The sequence below is a fragment of the Columba livia genome, unplaced genomic scaffold (genome assembly GCF_036013475.1).
Source record: "Columba livia isolate bColLiv1 breed racing homer unplaced genomic scaffold, bColLiv1.pat.W.v2 Scaffold_470, whole genome shotgun sequence".
NCBI lineage: Eukaryota > Metazoa > Chordata > Aves > Columbiformes > Columbidae > Columba > Columba livia.
Genome location: NW_027043507.1, coordinates 63684 through 81218, shown reverse-complemented (window position 1 = coordinate 81218; position 17535 = coordinate 63684). Strand labels below are relative to the sequence as shown.

Below are 17535 nucleotides of genomic sequence, written 5' to 3'. Positions count from 1 at the left end.
GTCCCAACAGCACCTATGGGTCCCCAATAGCACCCATGGGTCCTAACAGCACCTATGGGTCCCCAATGACACCCATGGGTCTTCTTTGACCCCAATAGCACCTATGGGTCCCCTTAGACCCCAATAACACCCATGGGTCCCCATGTCCCCCTATGGGTCCCTTTAGACCCCAATGGCACCCATTGGTCTCCAATTATTTCAATAGCACCCGTGGGTCCCCAACAGCACCCATAGGTCCCTTTTGATTCCAATAGCACCCATGGGTCCACATGTCCCCCTATGGGTCCCTTTAGACCCCAATGGCACCCATTGGTCTCCAATCATTTTAATAGCACCCGTGGGTCCCCAACAGCACCCATGGGTGCCTTTTGACCCCAATAGCACCCATGGACTCCCATATGCTCCTATGAGTCCTTTTAGACCCCAATGGCACCCACGGCTCTCCAATCATTTCAATAGCACCCATAGGTCCCCAATGGGTCCCATGCGTCCCCAGTCACCCTAATGACACCCATGGGTGCTCCTAGATCGCCAAGGACATGGAGCGCTGGGCGCGCAGCCTGAACAAGCAGCGGGAGAGCGGGCGCAGCTCGGGGAACCCCCCGGCACCCCGGGACGACGAGAGGAGGGAGGCGGCCGCGGCCGACGCGGGGTACGCCATCCTGGAGAAGAAGGTGAGAGCACCCATGGGTGCTATAGAGACCTATGGCAGTTGTATGGGGCGTTGGGTGCGCCATCCTGGAGAAGAAGGTGAGAGCACCCATGGGTGCTATAGAGACCTATGGCAGTTGTATGGGGCGTTGGGTCCGCCATCCTGGAGAAGAAGGTGAGAGCACCCATGGGTGCTATAGAGACCTATGGCAGTTGTATGGGGCGTTGGGTGCGCCATCCTGGAGAAGAAGGTGAGAGCACCCATGGGTGCTATAGAGACCTATGGCAGTTGTATGGGGCGTTGGGTGCGCCATCCTGGAGAAGAAGGTGAGAGCACCCATGGGTGCTATAGAGACCTATGGCAGTTGTATGGGGCGTTGGGTACGCCATCCTGGAGAAGAAGGTGAGAGCACCCATGGGTGCTATAGAGACCTACGGCAGTTGTATGGGGCGTTGGGTGCACCATCCTGGAGAAGAAGGTGAGAGCACCCATGGGTGCTATAGAGACCTACGGCAGTTGTATGGGGCGTTGGGTGCGCCATCCTGGAGAAGAAGGTGAGATAGAGCACCCATGGGTGCTATAGAGACCTATGGCAGTTGTATGGGGCGTTGGGTGCGCCATCCTGGAGAAGAAGGTGAGATAGAGCACCCATGGGTGCTATAGAGACCTACGGCAGTTGTATGGGGCGTTGGGTGCGCCATCCTGGAGAAGAAGGTGAGATAGAGCACCCATGGGTGCTATAGGGACCTATGGCAGTTGTATGGGGCGTTGGGTACGCCATCCTGGAGAAGAAGGTGAGAGCACCCATGGGTGCTATAGAGACCTATGGCAGTTGTATGGGGCGTTGGGTGCGCCATCCTGGAGAAGAAGGTGAGAGCACCCATGGGTGCTATAGAGACCTATGGCAGTTGTATGGGGCGTTGGGTACGCCATCCTGGAGAAGAAGGTGAGAGCACCCATGGGTGCTATAGAGACCTATGGCAGTTGTATGGGGCGTTGGGTGCGCCATCCTGGAGAAGAAGGTGAGAGCACCCATGGGTGCTATAGAGACCTATGGCAGTTGTATGGGGCGTTGGGTCCGCCATCCTGGAGAAGAAGGTGAGATAGAGCACCCATGGGTGCTATAGAGACCTATGGCAGTTGTATGGGGCGTTGGGTGCGCCATCCTGGAGAAGAAGGTGAGATAGAGCACCCATGGGTGCTATAGAGACCTATGGCAGTTGTATGGGGCGTTGGGTGCGCCATCCTGGAGAAGAAGGTGAGAGCACCCATGGGTGCTATAGAGACCTATGGCAGTTGTATGGGGCGTTGGGTGCGCCATCCTGGAGAAGAAGGTGAGATAGAGCACCCATGGGTGCTATAGAGACCTATGGCAGTTGTATGGGGCGTTGGGTGCGCCATCCTGGAGAAGAAGGTGAGAGCACCCATGGGTGCTATGGAGACCTATGGCAGTTGTATGGGGCGTTGGGTGCGCCATCCTGGAGAAGAAGGTGAGATAGAGCACCCATGGGTGCTATAGAGACCTATGGCAGTTGTATGGGGCGTTGGGTGCGCCATCCTGGAGAAGAAGGTGAGATAGAGCACCCATGGGTGCTATAGAGACCTATGGCAGTTGTATGGGGCGTTGGGTGCGCCATCCTGGAGAAGAAGGTGAGATAGAGCACCCATGGGTGCTATAGAGACCTATGGCAGTTGTATGGGGCGTTGGGTCCCCCATCCTGGAGAAGAAGGTGAGAGCACCCATGGGTGCTATAGAGACCTATGGCAGTTGTATGGGGCGTTGGGTACGCCATCCTGGAGAAGAAGGTGAGAGCACCCATGGGTGCTATAGAGACCTACGGCAGTTGTATGGGGCGTTGGGTGCGCTATCCTGGAGGAGAAGGTGAGAGCACCCATGGGTGCTATAGAGACCTATGGCAGTTGTATGGGGCGTTGGGTGCGCCATCCTGGAGAAGAAGGTGAGAGCACCCATGGGTGCTATAGAGACCTATGGCAGTTGTATGGGGCGTTGGGTCCGCCATCCTGGAGAAGAAGGTGAGAGCACCCATGGGTGCTATAGAGACCTATGGCAGTTGTATGGGGCGTTGGGTGCGCCATCCTGGAGAAGAAGGTGAGAGCACCCATGGGTGCTATAGAGACCTATGGCAGTTGTATGGGGCGTTGGGTCCGCCATCCTGGAGAAGAAGGTGAGAGCACCCATGGGTGCTATAGAGACCTATGGCAGTTGTATGGGGCGTTGGGTGCGCCATCCTGGAGAAGAAGGTGAGAGCACCCATGGGTGCTATAGAGACCTATGGCAGTTGTATGGGGCGTTGGGTACGCCATCCTGGAGAAGAAGGTGAGAGCACCCATGGGTGCTATAGAGACCTATGGCAGTTGTATGGGGCGTTGGGTGCGCCATCCTGGAGAAGAAGGTGAGAGCACCCATGGGTGCTATAGAGACCTATGGCAGTTGTATGGGGCGTTGGGTGCGCCATCCTGGAGAAGAAGGTGAGATAGAGCACCCATGGGTGCTATAGAGACCTATGGCAGTTGTATGGGGCGTTGGGTGCGCCATCCTGGAGAAGAAGGTGAGATAGAGCACCCATGGGTGCTATGGAGACCTATGGCAGTTGTATGGGGCGTTGGGTGCGCCATCCTGGAGAAGAAGGTGAGATAGAGCACCCATGGGTGCTATAGAGACCTATGGCAGTTGTATGGGGCGTTGGGTGCGCCATCCTGGAGAAGAAGGTGAGAGCACCCATGGGTGCTAAAGAGACCTATGGCAGTTGTATGGGGCGTTGGGTGCACCATCCTGGAGAAGAAGGTGAGATAGAGCACCCATGGGTGCTATAGAGACCTATGGCAGTTGTATGGGGCGTTGGGTGCGCCATCCTGGAGAAGAAGGTGAGATAGAGCACCCATGGGTGCTATAGAGACCTATGGCAGTTGTATGGGGCGTTGGGTGCGCCATCCTGGAGAAGAAGGTGAGATAGAGCACCCATGGGTGCTATAGAGACCTATGGCAGTTGTATGGGGCGTTGGGTGCGCCATCCTGGAGAAGAAGGTGAGAGCACCCATGGGTGCTATAGAGACCTATGGCAGTTGTATGGGGCGTTGGGTGCGCCATCCTGGAGAAGAAGGTGAGATAGAGCACCCATGGGTGCTATAGGGACCTATGGCAGTTGTATGGGGCGTTGGGTGCGCCATCCTGGAGAAGAAGGTGAGATAGAGCACCCATGGGTGCTATAGAGACCTATGGCAGTTGTATGGGGCGTTGGGTGCGCCATCCTGGAGAAGAAGGTGAGAGCACCCATGGGTGCTATAGAGACCTATGGCAGTTGTATGGGGCGTTGGGTGCGCCATCCTGGAGAAGAAGGTGAGATAGAGCACCCATGGGTGCTATAGAGACCTATGGCAGTTGTATGGGGCGTTGGGTGCGCCATCCTGGAGAAGAAGGTGAGATAGAGCACCCATGGGTGCTATAGAGACCTATGGCAGTTGTATGGGGCGTTGGGTGCGCCATCCTGGAGAAGAAGGTGAGAGCACCCATGGGTGCTATAGAGACCTATGGCAGTTGTATGGGGCGTTGGGTGCGCCATCCTGGAGAAGAAGGTGAGAGCACCCATGGGTGCTATAGAGACCTATGGCAGTTGTATGGGGCGTTGGGTGCGCCATCCTGGAGAAGAAGGTGAGAGCACCCATGGGTGCTATAGAGACCTATGGCAGTTGTATGGGGCGTTGGGTGCGCCATCCTGGAGAAGAAGGTGAGAGCACCCATGGGTGCTATAGGGACCTATGGCAGTTGTATGGGGCGTTGGGTCCGCCATCCTGGAGAAGAAGGTGAGAGCACCCATGGGTGCTATAGAGACCTATGGCAGTTGTATGGGGCGTTGGGTGCGCCATCCTGGAGAAGAAGGTGAGAGCACCCATGGGTGCTATAGAGACCTATGGCAGTTGTATGGGGCGTTGGGTGCGCCATCCTGGAGAAGAAGGTGAGATAGAGCACCCATGGGTGCTATAGAGACCTATGGCAGTTGTATGGGGCGTTGGGTGCGCCATCCTGGAGAAGAAGGTGAGAGCACCCATGGGTGCTATAGAGACCTATGGCAGTTGTATGGGGCGTTGGGTGCGCCATCCTGGAGAAGAAGGTGAGAGCACCCATGGGTGCTATAGAGCGATATGGGGGCATCAGGTATGACGGGTCTATGGGTGCTATGTGGGGCTATGGGTGGTATGGGGGCTATGGGTGCTATGGAGGTCTATGGGTGCTATGGGGGTTATGGGTGCTATGGGGAGTCTATGGGTGCTATGGGGGCTGTGGGTGCTATGGAGGTCTATGGGTGCTATGGGGGGCTGTGGGTGCTATGCGGGTTCATGGGTGCCATAGGGGTCTACGGGTGCTATAGGGGGCCTATGGGTGCTATGGGAGGGTCTATGTGGGTCTATGGGTGCTATGGGGGCTATGGGTGCTATGGGGGGGGTCTGTGTGGGTCTATGGGTGCCATGGGAGGTCTGTGGGTGCTATGTGGGTCTATGGGTGCTATGGGGGCTATGGGGGGTCTGTGTGGGTCTGTGTGGGTCTATGGGTGCTATGGGAGCTATGGGTGCTATGTGGGTCTATGGGTGCCATGGGAGCTATGGGTGCTATGTGGGTCTATGGGTGCTATGGGGGCTATGGGTGCTATGGGTGTCTATGTGGGTCTGTGGGGGCTACAGGTGCTATGGGGGTCTATGTGGGTCTGTGGGAGCTATGGGAGGTCTGTGGGTGCTATGGAGGTCTATGGGTGCCATGGGAGGTCTATGGGTGCTATGTGGGTCTATGGGTTCTATGGGGGCTATGGGTGCTATGGGGGGGTCTGTGTGGGTCTGTGTGGGTCTATGGGTGCTATGGGTGCTATAGGGGGTCTATGTGGGTCTATGGGAGCTATGGGTGCTATGGGGGTCTATGTGGGTCTATAGGTGCTATGGGGGGTCTATGTGGGTCTATGGGGTCTATGGGTGCTATGGGGGGTCTATGTGGGTCTATGGGAGCTATGGGTGCTATGCGGGGGTCTATGTGGGTCTATGGGAGCTATGGGTGCTATGGGGTGTCTATGTGGGTCTATAGGGGCTATGGGTGCTATAGGGGGTCTGTGTGGGTCTATGGGAGCTATGGGTGCTATGGGGGTCTATGTGGGTCTATGGGGGCTATGGGTGCTATAGGGGTCTGTGTGAGTCTATGGGAGCTATGGGTGCTATGGGGGTCTATGTGGGTCTATGGGGGCTATGGGTGCTATGGGGGGTCTATGTGGGTCTATGGGAGCTATGGGTGCTATGGGGGGTCTATGTGGGTCTATGGGGGCTATGGGTGCTATGGGGGTCTATGTGGGTCTATGGGGGCTATGGGTGCTATGGGGGGTCTGTGTGGGTCTGTGTGGGTCTATGGGTGCTATGGGGGGTCTATGTGGGTCTATAGGGGCTATGGGTGCTATGGGGGGTCTATGTGGGTCTATGGGAGCTATGGGTGCTATGGGGGGTCTATGTTGGTCTATGGGAGCTATAGGTGCTATAGGGGACTACATGGGTCTGTGGGGGCTATGGGTGCTATAGGGGTCTATGTGGGTCTATGGGGGCTATGGGGGGGTCTATGTGGGTCTATGGGTGCTATGGGGGGTCTATGTGGGTCTATGGGGGCTATGGGTGCTATGGGGGGTCTGTGTGGGTCTATGGGGGCTATGGATGCTATGGGGGTCTATGTGGGTCTATGGGTGCTATGGGGGGTCTATGTGGGTCTATGGGAGCTATGGGTGCTATGGGGGTCTATGTGGGTCTATGGGGGCTATGGGTGCTATGGGGGGTCTATGTGGGTCTATGGGAGCTATGGGTGCTATGGGGGGTCTGTGTGGGTCTGTGTGGGTCTATGGGTGCTATGGGGGGTCTATGTGGGTCTATAGGGGCTATGGGTGCTATGGGGGTCTATGTGGGTCTATGGGGGCTATGGGGGGTCTATGTGGGTCTATGGGGGCTATGGGTGCTATGGGGGTCTATGTGGGTCTATGGGAGCTATGGGTGCTATGGGGGTCTATGTGGGTCTATGGGTGCTATGGGGGTCTATGGGGGCTATGGGTTCTATAGGGGTCTATGTGGGTCTATGGGTGCCATGGGGGTCACCCCCAGCACCCAGGGGTGACCCCGGTTCCCCCCAGGGCGCCCTGAGCGAGCGGCACCAGCACCCGAACCTGGAGCTGCCGCGGCTGGGGGGCGACGACCGGATGGTGAGCCGGACGCCTGGGTCCCCCCGGACGCCTGGGTCCCTCCCAGATACCTGGGCACCCCCACTGAACTCCTGGGTTCCTCCCGGATGCCTGGGTCCCCCCAAACTCCTGGGTCCTCCTGAACTTGTGTGTCCCCCAAACTCCTGGGTCCCTCCCAAACTCCTGGGTCCCTCCCAAACTCCTGGGTCCCCCGAACTCCTGGGTCCCTCCCGAACGCCTGGGTCCCCCCAAACCCCAGTGTCCCCTGAACTCCTGGGTCTCTCCCGAACTCCTGGGTCCCTCCCGAACTCCTGGGTCCCCCAATCCCCTATCTCCCCCGAACTCCTGGGTCCCTCCCGAACTCCTGGGTCCCCCAAACCCCAGTGTCCCCTGAACTCCTGGGTCCCTCCCGAACTCCTGGGTCCCTCCCGAACTCTTGGGTCCCTCCCGAACTCCTGGGTCCCCCAATCCCCTATCTCCCCCGAACTCCTGGGTCCCTCCCGAACTCCTGGGTCCCCCAATCCCCTATCTCCCCCGAACTCCTGGGTCCCTCCCGAACTCCTGGGTCCCCCTGACCTCCCATGTCCCCCGAACTCCTGGGTCCCTCCCGAATGCCTGGGTCCCTCAAGCCCCTACCTCCCCCAAACTCCTGGGTCCCTCCCGAACTCCTGGGTCCCTCCCGAACTCCTGGGTCCCCGTTTCTCCGCAGAGCCCCCCCGGGGTCTGGTCGCCGCCTACAGCGGGGAGAGCGAGAGCGAAGAGGAGGGCGATCGGGGTGACCGCGGCGAGCGGGGGGGCGGGGGGCCCGGCCCGGGGGTCCCGTCACCCGGAGGGGTCCCGGGGGGGTCCCAACCGCTCACCGATTGGCACAAACTGGCCTGTTTGTTGTGCCGGCGCCAATTCCCCAGCAAGGAGGCGCTGCTGCGGCACCAGCAGCTCTCGGGGCTGCACAAGGTACCCCCAAATCTGGGCACCCCCCCATTGGGTATTGGGGACCCCCCTGGGATATTGGGGACCCCCCTTTGGGGGGGAAGTGACACTTTGGGGGGGTTTGGGGACCTTTCTTGAGGGGATCGGGGACCCCAGGGAAGTGTTCGGGACCCCCTGGGATATTGGGGACCCCCCTTGGATATTGGGGACCCCCCCATTGGGTGTTGGGGACCCCTTTGGGTATTGGGGATCCCCCTTTGGGTGGGAAGTGACACTTTGGGGGGTTTGGGGACCTTTCTTGAGGGGATCGGGGACCCCAGGATAGTGTTGGGGACCCCCTGGGATATTGGGGACCCCCCATGGATATTGGGACCCCCCCATGGGTGTTGGGGACCCCCTTGGGATATTGGGGACCCCCCTTGGATATTGGGGACCCCCCATTGGGTGTTGGGGACCCCCTTGGGATATTGGGGACCCCCCTGGGATATTGAGGACCCCCCCATTGGGTGTTGGGGAACCCCCTGGGATATTGGGGACCCCCCATGGATATTGGGGACCCCCCATAGATATTGGGGACCCCCTGGGATATTGGGGACCCCCCCTTTGGGTGGGAAGTGACACTTTGGGGGGGATTTGGGGACCTTTCTTGAGGGGATTGGGGACCCCCTGGGATATTGGGGACCCCCCATTGGATGTTGGGGACCCCCCCATTGGGTGTTGGGGACCCCCCTGGGATATTGGGGACCCTCCCATTGGGTGTTGGGGACCCCCCATGGATATTGGGGACCCCCCATTGGGTGTTGGGGATCCCTCATTGGGTGGGAAAACCCACTTTGGGGGGGTTTTGGGGACCCATTTGGGGGTATTGGGACCACCCCTATTGGGTATTTGGTATTTGGGGAACTCCTGGGTCCCTCCCGAACTCCTGGGTCCCCCCTGAACTCCTGGGTCCCCCCGAACTCCTGGGTCCCTCCCGAACTCCTGGGTCCCTCCCGAACTCCTGGGTCCCTCCCGAACTCCTGGGTCCCTCCCAGCAAAACCTGGAGCTGCAGCGGAGGAGCCACCAGCCCCCCCTGGAGGACATGGAGGTACCTGCACCCATGGGTGCTGAGGGGCACCCATGGGACTTGGGGCACCCATGGGACTTGGGGGGGCACCCATGGGTGCTGGGTGACATGGCACCCATGGGTTTGCTATGGCACCCATGGGTGCTGGGTCACATGACACCCATGGGTGCTGGATGGGGTTGCTATGGCACCCATGGGTGCTGGGTCACATGACACCCATGGGTGCTGGATGGGGTTGCTATGACACCCATGGGTGCTGGGTGACATGACACCCATGGGTGCTGGATGGGGTTGCTATGGCACCCATGGGTGCTGGGTCACATGACACCCATGGGTGCTGGATGGGGTTGCTATGGCACCCATGGGTGCTGGGTGACATGACACCCATGGGTGCTGGATGGGGGTTGCTATGGCACCCATGGGCGCTGGGTGACATGACACCCATGGGTGTTGGATGGGGTTGCTGTGACACCGATGGGTGCTGGGTGACATGACACCCATGGGTGCTGGATGGGGTTGCTGTGACACCCATGGGTGCTGGGTGACATGACACCCATGGGTTTGCTATGGCACCCATGGGTGCTGGGTGACATGACACCCATGGGTGCTGGATGGGGTTGCTCTGACACCCATGGGTGCTGGGTGACATGACACCCATGGGTGTTGGATGGGGTTGCTATGACACCCATGGGTGCTGGGTCACATGACACCCATGGGTGTTGGATGGGGTTGCTATGACACCCATGGGTGCTGGTGACATGACACCCATGGGTGCTGGATGGGGTTGCTGTGACACCCATGGGTGCTGGGTCACATGACACCCATGGGTGCTGGATGGGGTTGCTATGGCACCCATGGGCGCTGGGTCACATGACACCCATGGGTGCTGGATGGGGTTGCTATGGCACCCATGGGTGCTGGGTGACATGACACCCATGGGTGCTGGATGGGGTTGCTATGACACCCATGGGCGCTGGGTGACATGACACCCATGGGTGCTGGGTGACATGACACCCATGGGTGCTGGATGGGGTTGCTATGACACCCATGGGTGCTGGGTCACATGACACCCATGGGTGCTGGATGGGGTTGCTATGGCACCCATGGGTGCTGGGTCACATGACACCCATGGGTGCTGGGTCACATGACACCCATGGGTGCTCCCCTCCCCCAGCTGAAGTACCGGGACCGGGCGGCCGAGCGGAGGGAGAAGCAGGGCGGGGGGGGAGGGGCCAACCCTGACCCCCCCGACACCAAACGGAGACGAGTCGGGGGACCCCTCCCCCAATCGGGGTGAGCACCCACACACCCCATTGACCCCAGAGACCCTGTAGACCCCCCCATTGACCCCCCGTTGACCCCACAGACCCCATAGCCCCCCATTGACCCCATAGACCTCCCATTGACCCTATAGACCCTATAGAGCCCCTATGGACCCCCTGTTGACCCCATAGATCCCATAGACCCCCATTGACCCTATAGACCTTATAGAGCCCCCATTGACCCCCCGTTGACCCCATAGACCCCATAGCTCCCCACTGACCCCATTGACCCCATAGACCTCCCATTGACCCTATAGCCCCCCATTGACCCCATAGACCCCTATTGACCCCATAAGACCCCCATAGACCCCCACTGACCCTATAGCCCCCCCATTGATCCCATTGACCCCATAGCCCCCCATTGATCCCATTGACCCCATAGCCCCCCCATTGACTCCATAGACCCCATTGACCCCATAGACCCCATTGACCCCATAGACCCCATAGACCCCATTGACCCCATTGACCCCATTGACCCCATAGCCCCCCATTGACCCCTTAGACCCCATAGACCCCATTGACCCCATAGACCTCGACCCCATAGCCCTCCATTGACCCCATTGGCCCCATAGCCCCCCCATTGACCCCACTGACCCCATAGACCCCATTGATCCCATAGACCCCACTGACCCCATTGACCCCATAGACCCCATAGCCCCCCATTGACCCCATAGACCCTATTGACCCCATAGCCCCCCATAGCCCCCCATTGGCCCCATAGCCCCCCATTGACCCCATAGACCCCATTGACCCCATAAGTCCCCCATTGACCCCATAGCCCCCCATTGACCCCATAGACCCCATTGACCCCATTGACCCCATTGACCCCATTGATCCCATAGACCCCATAGCCCCCATTGACCCCATTGACCCCATTGATCCCATAGACCCCATTGACCCCATAGAGCCCATTGACCCCATAGCCCCCCATAGACCCCACTGACCCCATTGACCCCATAGACCCCATTGACCCCATTGATCCCATAGACCCCATTGACCCCATAGACCCCATAGACCCCATAGACCCCATTGACCCCATTGACCCCATAGACCCCATTGACCCCATAGACCCCATAGACCCCCCTGACCCCATTGACCCCATTGACCCCATAGACCCCATTGACCCCCCTGACCCCATTGACCCCATAGACCCCATTGACCCCATAGCCCCCCATTGACCCCATGGACGCCATTGATCCCATAGACCCCACTGACCCCATTGACCCCATAGACCCCATTGACCCCATTGACCCCCCTGACCCCATTGACCCCATAGACCCCATAGACCCCACTGACCCATAGACCCCATTGACCCCATTGACCCCATTGACCCCATAGACCCCATTGACCCCATAGACCCCATAGCCCCCATAGACCCCATAGCCCCCATTGACCCCTTAGATCCCATTGACCCCATAGACCCCATAGACCCCATAGACCCCATTGACCCCACTGACCCCATAGCCCCCCATTGACCCCATAGACCCCATAGACCCCATTGACCCACTGACCCATAGCCCCCCATTGACCCCATAGACCCCACTGACCCCATTGACCGCATAGACCCCATAGACCCCATTGACCCCATAGACCCCATTGACCCCATTGACCCTATTGATCCCATAGACCCCATTGACCCCATACCCCCCCATTGACCCCATAGACCCCATAGACCCCATAGATCCCATAGACCCCATTGACCCCATAGCCCCCCATAGACCCCATTGACCCCATAGACCCCATTGACCCCATAGCCCCCCATAGACCCCATTGACCCCATAGACCCCATTGACCCCATAGACCCCATTGACCGCATAGACCCCATAGACCCCATTGACCCCACTGACCCCATAGCCCCCATTGACCCCATAGACCCCATAGCCCCTCATTGATCCCATTGACCCCATAGACCCCATTGACCCCATAGCCCCCCATTGACCCCATAGACCCCATTGACCCCATAGACCCCATAGACCCCATTGACCCCATTGACCTCATAGACCCCCATACCCCCCCATTGACCCCATAGACAGACCCCATAGACCCCATTGACCCCATAGACCCCATAGCCCCTCATTGATCCCATTGACCCCATTGACCCCATTGACCCCATAGACCCCATAGACCCCATTGAACCCATAGACCCCATAGACCCCATTGACCCCATAGACCCCATAGCCCCCCATTGACCCCACTGACCCCATTGACCCCATAGACCCCATTGACCCCATTGACCCCACTGACCCCATTGACCCCATTGACCCCATAGACCCCATAGCCCCCCATTGACCCCATAGCCCCCCATTGACCCCATAGACCCCATTGACCCCATAGCCCCCCATTGACCCCATAGACCCCGTTGACCCCATAGACCCCATTGACCCCATAGACCCCATAGACCCCATAGCCCCCATAGACCCCATAGACCCCATAGACCCCATAGCCCCCATAGACCCCATAGACCCCATTGACCCCATAGACCCCATAGCCCCCCATTGACCCCACTGACCCCATTGACCCCATAGACCCCATAGACCCCATTGACCCCATTGACCCCATAGACCCCATTGACCCCATTGACCCCATTGACCCCATTGACCCCATAGACCCCATAGACCCCATTGACCCCATAGACCCCATAGCCCCTCATTGATCCCATTGACCCCATAGACCCCATAGACCCCATAGACCCCATAGCCCCTCATTGATCCCATTGACCCCATTGACCCCATTGACCCCATAGCCCCCCATTGACCCCTTAGACCCCATAGACCCCATTGACCCCCCTGACCCCGGCGGAGGGTGCGGTGGGGGAGGGGTCCCCGGGTGACCCGCGGGTGCCGTTGGGGGCAGGGACGCCGAGGGGCCCCTCCCCCGCGAGGCCACGCTGGGGTGCCGCATGCTGCAGGCCATGGGCTGGAAGGAGGGGACGGGGCTGGGCCGGCGCAGAGAGGTGAACTGGGGACACTGGGAGGGACTGGGGGGGACTGGGAGGGACTGGGATGGACTGGGAGGGACTGGGATGGACTGGGAGGGACTGGGATGGACTGGGATTGGACTGGGAGGGACTGGGAGGGACTGGGAGGGACTGGGATGGACTGGGATTGGACTGGGAGGGACTGGGAGGGACTGGGATGGACTGGGATGGACTGGATTGGACTGGGAGGGACTGGGAGGGACTGGGAGGGACTGGGATGGACTGGGAGGGACTGGGGGGGACTGGGAGGGACTGGGAGGGACTGGGATGGACTGGGATTGGACTGGGAGGGACTGGGAGGGACTGGGATGGACTGGGATGGACTGGGAGGGACTGGGATGGACTGGGATGGACTGGGAGGGACTGGGGGGGACTGGGAGGGACTGGGAGGGACTGGGATGGACTGGGATTGGACTGGGAGGGACTGGGAGGGACTGGGAGGGACTGGGATTGAACTGGGATTGAACTGGGATTGAACTGGGATGGACTGGGGGGGACTGGGATGGACTGGGATGGACTGGGGGGGACTGGGATGGACTGGGATTGGACTGGGATGGACTGGGATGGACTGGGAGGGACTGGGATTGAACTGGAATGGACTGGGAGGGAACTGGGATGGACTGGGAGGGACTGGGAGGGAGTGGGATGGACTGGGATTGAACTGGGATTGAACTGGGATGGACTGGGATGGACTGGGGGGGGCTGGGATGGACTGGGAGGGACTGGGATTGAACTGGGATTGAACTGGGATGGACTGGGAGGGACTGGGAGGGACTGGGATGGACTGGGAGGGACTGGGATGGACTGGGATGGACTGGGAGGGAACTGGGAGGGACTGGGAGGGACTGGGATTGAACTGGGATTGAACTGGGATTGAACTGGGATGGACTGGGAGGGACTGGGATGGACTGGGGGGGACTGGGATTGAACTGGGATTGAACTGGGATGGACTGGGATTGAACTGGGAGGGACTGGGATGGACTGGGATGGACTGGGAGGGACTGGGATGGACTGGGATTGAACTGGGATGGACTGGGAGGGACTGGGATGGACTGGGAGGGACTGGGAGGGACTGGGATGGACTGGGAGGGACTGGGAGGGACTGGGATGGACTGGGATGGACTGGGAGGGACTGGGAGGGACTGGGATGGACTGGGGGGACTGGGAGGGACTGGGAGGGACTGGGATGGACTGGGATGGACTGGGAGGGACTGGGAGGGACTGGGATGGACTGGGAGGGACTGGGATGGACTGGGAGGGACTGGGATTGAACTGGGATGGACTGGGGGGGACTGGGATGGACTGGGGGGGACTGGGGGGGACTGGGATGGACTGGGATTGAACTGGGATGGACTGGGGGGGACTGGGATGGACTGGGATTGAACTGGGATGGAACTGGGATGGACTGGGAGGGACTGGGAGGGACTGGGATGGACTGGGATTGAACTGGGATTGAACTGGGATGGACTGGGAGGGACTGGGATGGACTGGGATGGACTGGGATTGAACTGGATTGAACAGGGATGGACTGGGAGGGACTGGAGGGACTGGGAGGGACTGGGATGGACTGGGATGGACTGGGATGGACTGGGATTGAACTGGGATGGACTGGGAGGGACTGGGAGGGACTGGGAGGGACTGGGATGGACTGGGGGGGACTGGGATGGACTGGGATGGACTGGGATGGACTGGGAGGGACTGGGATGGACTGGGAGGGACTGGGATGGACTGGGATTGAACTGGGATGGACTGGGAGGGACTGGGAGGGACTGGGATGGACTGGGAGGGACTGGAGGGACTGGGGGGGACTGGGAGGGACTCTGGAGGGACTGGGAGGGACTGGGAGGGACTGGGATGGACTGGGGGGGACTGGGATGGACTGGGAAGGACTGGGATGGACTGGGATTGAACTGGGATGGACTGGGAGGGACTGGGAGGGACTGGGAGGGACTGGATGGACTGGGATGGACTGGGAGGGACTGGGAGGGACTGGGATGGACTGGGAGGGACTGGGATGGACTGGGAGGGACTGGGATGGACTGGGATTGAACTGGGATGGACTGGGGGGACTGGGATGGACTGGGATGGACTGGGATGGACTGGGATGGAACTGGAATGGACTGGGATGGACTGGGATTGAACTGGATGGACTGGGATGGACTGGGAGGGACTGGGATGGACTGGGATTGAACTGGGATGGACTGGGAGGGACTGGGAGGGACTGGGATGGACTGGGATGGACTGGGATTGAACTGGGATTGAACTGGGATTGAACTGGGATGGACTGGGAGGGAACTGGGATGGACTGGGATGGACTGGGAGGGACTGGGATGGACTGGGATGGAGTGGGATTGAACTGGGATTGAACAGGGATGGACTGGGAGGGAACTGGGATGGACTGGGATGGACTGGGAGGGACTGGGATGGACTGGGAGGGACTGGGATTGAACTGGGATGGACTGGGAGGGACTGGGATTGAACTGGGATTGAACTGGGATGGACTGGGATGGACTGGGAGGGACTGGGATGGACTGGGAGGGACTGGGAGGGACTGGGATGGACTGGGATGGACTGGGATGGACTGGGATGAACTGGGAGGGACTGGGGGGGACTGGGATGGACTGGGATTGAACTGGGATTGAACTGGGATGGACTGGGATGGACTGGGATGGACTGGGATGGACTGGGATGAACTGGGATGGACTGGGATGGACTGGGAGGGACTGGGGGGGACTGGGATGGACTGGGATGGACTGGGATGGACTGGGCCATGGGGTCACTTTGGGGGGACACTGGGGTGACCCCTGTGACCCCTGGTGACCCCGTGTCCCCCAGCCCCCCTCCCGGCCCCGCCCGGGGGGCGTGACCCGATTCAGCGAAGGACCCTGAGGCTCCGCCCCCTTCCCGGCCACGCCCCTTTGGCCACACCCCCCCGTGTTCCCTCCCCCTTGACCCCCCCGCCCCCCCCCCGTGGTTTGGGGGTTTTTTAAATAAATGGGTGAAAAAACCAGAAATTTGGGACTCGACTTGGGGGGTGGGGGAGGGGGTGGGGAGCCCGGACGCCTGGGTCCCTTTTTTGCGGGGGTCCCGAACTCCTGGGTCCCTTTTTTGGGCCATTTCCCGAACTCCTGGGTCCCTTCTTGGCCGTTTCCCGAACTCCTGGGTCCTTTCTTGGGCGTGTCCCGAACTCCTGGGTCCCTCTTTGACCATTTTCCGAACTCCTGGGTCCCTTTTCGGGTCTGTCCCGAACTCCTGGGTCCCTTTTGGGGGCATTTCCCGAACTCCTGGGTCCCTTTTTGGGTCCCTATATCTCTCCAATAGGCCCCTATAGGTCGCGCTACACCCCTATAGGCCTCTTGTCCCTTCGCGGCCGCCGTTGCGGCCGCGCGCGCTGCTGTGTCACGAGGCCACGCCCCTTCATTACATATACATAAGCAGGCGTGTCCTCCCCATCCGGGTCACGCCGTGTGGGGCGTGGCCAGGCGTGGCTCTCCCAATCACCCGCTGCTCTGTTGAGGAAGCGGGCGGCGGCGGGAGGTGTCAACCAATAGCAACGCGGCGCCTCTTAGGAGCGGCCAATGGGAAGGAGCCGTGGGCGGGGCTGCGAGAGGCGGGAGGAGGCGGGCGGGGAAGAAGCCGCCGCCATCTTGTGGCGGAGGAGCCGAGCGGAGCGGGCGGGACCCGGCGGCGGGGCCTGGACAGCGAGATTGGTACAAAACGGGCCCAAATGGGCCCAAAACGGCACCGGGGGGGGCGGGGGGGGGCAAAAAGGGTGGGGGGAGGGGTGGGGAACGACCCCCCGTGTGCGCGACCCCCGTGGGGTTTAATGGGAACCCCCGGGGTTTAATGGGACCCCCCCCCCCATTAATGGTACCGTCCTGGTTAATGGGACCCCCCTATTAATGGGAAACTAATTAATGGGAAGCTCGTTAATGGGACCCCCCCAATTAATGGGACCCCCCCTTATTAATGGGACCTTCCTCTTTAATGGGACCCCCCCCAATTAATGGGAATGTCGTTAATATCCCCCCCCCCCCACATTAATGGAACCGTCCTGGTTAATGGGACCCCCCTATTAATGGGAAGCTCATTAATGGGACCCCCCCAATTAATGGGACCCCCCCTTATTAATGGGACCTTCTTGGTTAATGGGACCCCCCCCCAATTAATGGGAACCTCATTAATTCCCCCCCCGCATTAATGGAACCGTCCTGGTTAATGGGACCCCCCTATTAATGGGAAGCTCATTAATGGGACCCCCCCCAATTAATGGGACCCCCCCCCAATTAATGGGACCCCCCCCTTATTAATGGGACCTTCCTGGTTAATGGGACCCCCCCTAATTAATGGGAACCTCATTAATCCCCCCCCC

General features: G+C 59.8%; 2 protein-coding genes across 2 annotated transcripts in view; both read left to right on the top strand.

Annotated features, from left to right (window-relative positions):
• The first annotated feature begins 499 nt into the window (after positions 1 to 499).
• On the top strand, positions 500 to 16193 carry LOC135578098 (basic proline-rich protein-like). The gene is made up of 6 exons (XM_065048306.1): positions 500 to 674; positions 6820 to 7821; positions 8832 to 8885; positions 10039 to 10157; positions 13040 to 13139; positions 15999 to 16193. Exons 1-6 carry the CDS (start codon positions 540 to 542, stop codon positions 16050 to 16052), a joined length of 1464 nt encoding a protein of 487 aa, XP_064904378.1. The 5' UTR covers positions 500 to 539; the 3' UTR covers positions 16053 to 16193.
• Positions 16194 to 16717: 524 nt separating this feature from the next.
• The window catches only part of UBA1 (ubiquitin like modifier activating enzyme 1), a 51270-nt gene continuing 50452 nt past the window's right edge, over positions 16718 to 17535 (top strand). The window contains exon 1 of the mRNA XM_065048305.1: positions 16718 to 16873. Within this exon, the coding sequence (XP_064904377.1) occupies positions 16742 to 16873 (132 nt within the window). The 5' untranslated portion in view covers positions 16718 to 16741. The remainder of the gene's footprint in view (positions 16874 to 17535) is intronic.

What these genes read in the sequence shown, in the direction of transcription:
- LOC135578098 (XM_065048306.1), top strand. Translation starts at nt 540, where the DNA reads ATGGAGCGCTGGGCGCGCAGCCTGAACAAGCAGCGGGAGAGCGGGCGC. An exon ending in AGCTCTCGGGGCTGCACAAG is followed by an intron (nt 7,822 to 8,831) that starts GTACCCCCAAAT and finishes GGTCCCTCCCAG; the next exon opens with CAAAACCTGGAGCTGCAGCG. An exon ending in GGACCCCTCCCCCAATCGGG is followed by an intron (nt 10,158 to 13,039) that starts GTGAGCACCCAC and finishes CGTTGGGGGCAG; the next exon opens with GGACGCCGAGGGGCCCCTCC.